Genomic DNA, 3,335 nt, shown 5'->3' on the forward strand with positions numbered 1-3,335 from the left:
AGGTCGGTCTGGTCAGTCTAGGTGGGTGGGTCAATCTGGCTAGTGGGTTGGATATGATTATTGAAAACCAATAAGAAGTTGAACATATCAACATTTTGTAAATATATTGTAAAATAATTTGTAACTGTATCATTACTCAATTTTTATATCAAATTGATTAAAATAAAAGTTCAAAAATTGTAAGTGCAACCATATATGCAGTGAGAATAAAATTTCTCAAGCTTTCCATTTAAAAGTCTAGGATTTAATGTATTCCAATGATTTTTTTTTTTTCTCATTTTCTCCTAAATAAAATTTTGACTTTTCCTTTTGAAACGCCCCCACCCTCAACCAAAAAGACAGAATAGAAAAGTAAAAAGCAACATTTGTGCAATGGGATAAGATAATTTGTTTTTTTATGTCCTTGTCGGTGTTGATTCCAGCCGTCGGTGCTAACGCATGCACATATCTTCTTCTTTTGACTTTGATTTTTCAAACAATCACATATGTCGCAGAAAGAGAACAATTTAAAATAGGCACACGTAACAATATATAATGTGCTTCCCTATCAAAAAAAAAAAAAAAACAATAATATGCTTCTCTAGTCTCAAATTGTTTGTCCTCTATTTTATTTTGAAATATATCAAAATATTATCTAATTTTTAAAAATAAAAATAATTAATTTACTAATGATTTTATTACCCTCTTTACTTTATTTTCAAAATTATTTGTTAAAAAAAATAATAAACATTTAAAAAATTAATCTAATTGAGACACTATTTTAGTTGCCTCATTAAAAAGAATTTTTTTAAAAAAAAATTGATAAATTTATTTAAATGTAATTTTGTAAATTTATATATTTTTATAAGTCAAATAAGTCAATAAATAATATATTTTTTTAAAATTTGATTTTTTAAATAAGATGAAGAAATAATAATAATAATAATAATGTGCTAACGCTAACCCAGCTATGAAGCAGCTTTGTGATGCGTACTGTGTAGTACCGACCTCTCAATGCAAAACCAAAGCCAAAACCGCGTCCCATCAACCACAATAATATAACCCAAAAAAAACAAAATGGGTTAGGTTGAGTCTGATTCTGACAACCAAAAAATTCTTGTCCTTAATTTTTTTTTATGTGTTTTATTTTTGGTAGAAAATTTGTGATTGAGTTATTACTATCAGGACTAGGAAAAACGCTTTTGAGTTTTGACAGCTATCTCTTAAACCTAGCAACTGTCCATAGCTGACTTGACTAGTAGACCTTCCTATGTTACTTCCTCTTCTACTCTGTCCTTACGAAACGTATAACTAATTCACCATTCACTTCTCACTATTTATAAATACCATTCCAAGTTCTCAGCCATACTCATCGATCCCTTCATTTCATAAGCTCTTCTTACTCGTATTTTCAATTACCCTCTTTCATATATCCATGGCTTCTTTTCCTTCAACATTTCCAGTGATGCTGATGATCAGTACTCTTATGCTTGGTTCTTTGATATTGTCTGCCTCTGCTAGTAACTTGTACCAAGATTTTGATATTACATGGGGTGATGGCCGTGCTAAGATTCTCAACAACGGCGAGCTTCTTACTCTCTCCCTTGACAAAGCCTCTGGCTCTGGATTCCAATCCAAGAATGAATATTTATTCGGGAAGATTGATATGCAACTCAAGCTTGTCCCTGGAAACTCTGCTGGCACAGTCACTGCCTACTATGTGAGTTCTCCTGCTAAATCACCATTTGCCTCTATCTTCTATGATACTATTTTATTTATATATTCCATGCCTCAAGGTATACTAATATATATCATCTTTTTATGTGTGAATTTACAGTTATCCTCAAAAGGGTCGATAGACGACTAAGCTGATACAATATATTACCAAGTTCACAAAATACAGCAAATTACAAAACGTCACATGTTGCTGCTAGGTTTTATTATCACTATTCAAAAACCAACAGAAATTTGTCAAGTATCATCGAAATAGGGGCATAAAATGCATGCAAAAAAAAAAACCAATCACACATCAGCATGTGTAAGCAATGACATAAGTAGCATTGCACGATGACATAAGCGAATCAATCAGGTTGTGACATGTGTCACCAATCAAATTCCGCCACATGTTGCTCACCCACCTCCAAACTCCTATAAATAAGAGATCTGTCCACCAACTGAAAGACATGATAACAAATACACAATATGGGGTTCTTCCACTAGTGCCCTCATATATTCAAAACCTTACACAAAGCGCATCGACAACATAAGAATGCCAAATGGATACCAACCTCCTATCAAATTGTAGGAACTTAGGAGGTTGGTACCCATTTGGCATTCTCATGTTGTCGATGCGCTTTGTGTAGGATTTTGAATATATAAGAGCACTAGTGGGAGAACCCCATATTGTGCTTGAATGGTATTTGTTATCATGTCTTGCAGTTGTTGGATAGATCTTCTATTTATATGAGTTTGGAGGTGGATGAGCAACACGTAACGGAGTCTGATTGGTGACACATGTCATAACCTGATTGGTTTGCTTATATCATCGCTTACATGTTCAGGGCTACTTATGTCATCGCTTACATGTTCAAGGCTGCTTATGTCATCGCTTACACATATTGTTGCGTGATTGGTTTTTTTTTTTTTTTTTTTGCATGCATTTTATGCCCCTATTTCAATGACACTTGGCAAATTTTTGTTGATTTCTAAATAATGATAGTAAAACCTAGCAGCAGTACGTGGCGCTTTGTAATTGACTGTATTTTGTGGACTTCGTAATATGATGTGTCAACTTGTGATAGATTGAAAATTTTCCCTCTCTACAGGGTCAACATGGGATGAGATAGACTTTGAGTTCCTAGGCAATTTGAGTGGTGATCCTTACATCATTCACACCAATGTGTTCAGTTAAGGCAAGGGCAACAGAGAGCAGTAATTCTATCTCTAGTTTGACTCAACCGTAGATTTCCACACCTATTCTATCCTTTGGAACCCCTAGCACATCATGTAAGTGCCTACAAATCCACCTTTCCAAAATGTTAATACTAAGAGCATCCGTAGCAAATATTGCATAAAAAATGTCATTTTAACACACCAAAAGTCTACTTTATTATTTTACCACATTATTTTACAATATCCTATTTATCAAATGTTTTATCATTCAATTTTATACATTAAAATAATATTTACTACACATTAAAATAATATATTACCTCTTCCCCATTATCATCAACAACATCGATGGCACAACCACCAGCTACCAATATCCATTGCCGCAACAACACCTCTACTGCAAACCAACCACCACAATTACTCACCAATATGACAATATCAAATCAACCCAAATTGCAGCCCAA

The 3,335-nt window shown here is 33.5% G+C and overlaps 1 protein-coding gene across 1 annotated transcript in view; it reads left to right on the forward strand.

Moving 5' to 3' along the window:
• The first annotated feature begins 1,358 nt into the window (after positions 1 to 1,358).
• LOC112028409 (xyloglucan endotransglucosylase/hydrolase protein 22) overlaps positions 1,359 to 3,335 on the forward strand; it is a 7,338-nt gene continuing 5,361 nt past the window's right edge. Inside the window, exon 1 of the mRNA XM_024061100.2 lies at positions 1,359 to 1,699. Within this exon, the coding sequence (XP_023916868.2) occupies positions 1,415 to 1,699 (285 nt within the window). The 5' untranslated portion in view covers positions 1,359 to 1,414. The remainder of the gene's footprint in view (positions 1,700 to 3,335) is intronic.

The sequence above is a fragment of the Quercus suber genome, unplaced genomic scaffold, assembly GCF_002906115.3.
Source record: "Quercus suber isolate HL8 unplaced genomic scaffold, Cork oak 2.0 scaffold_1004, whole genome shotgun sequence".
In the NCBI taxonomy this organism is placed as follows: domain Eukaryota; kingdom Viridiplantae; phylum Streptophyta; class Magnoliopsida; order Fagales; family Fagaceae; genus Quercus; species Quercus suber.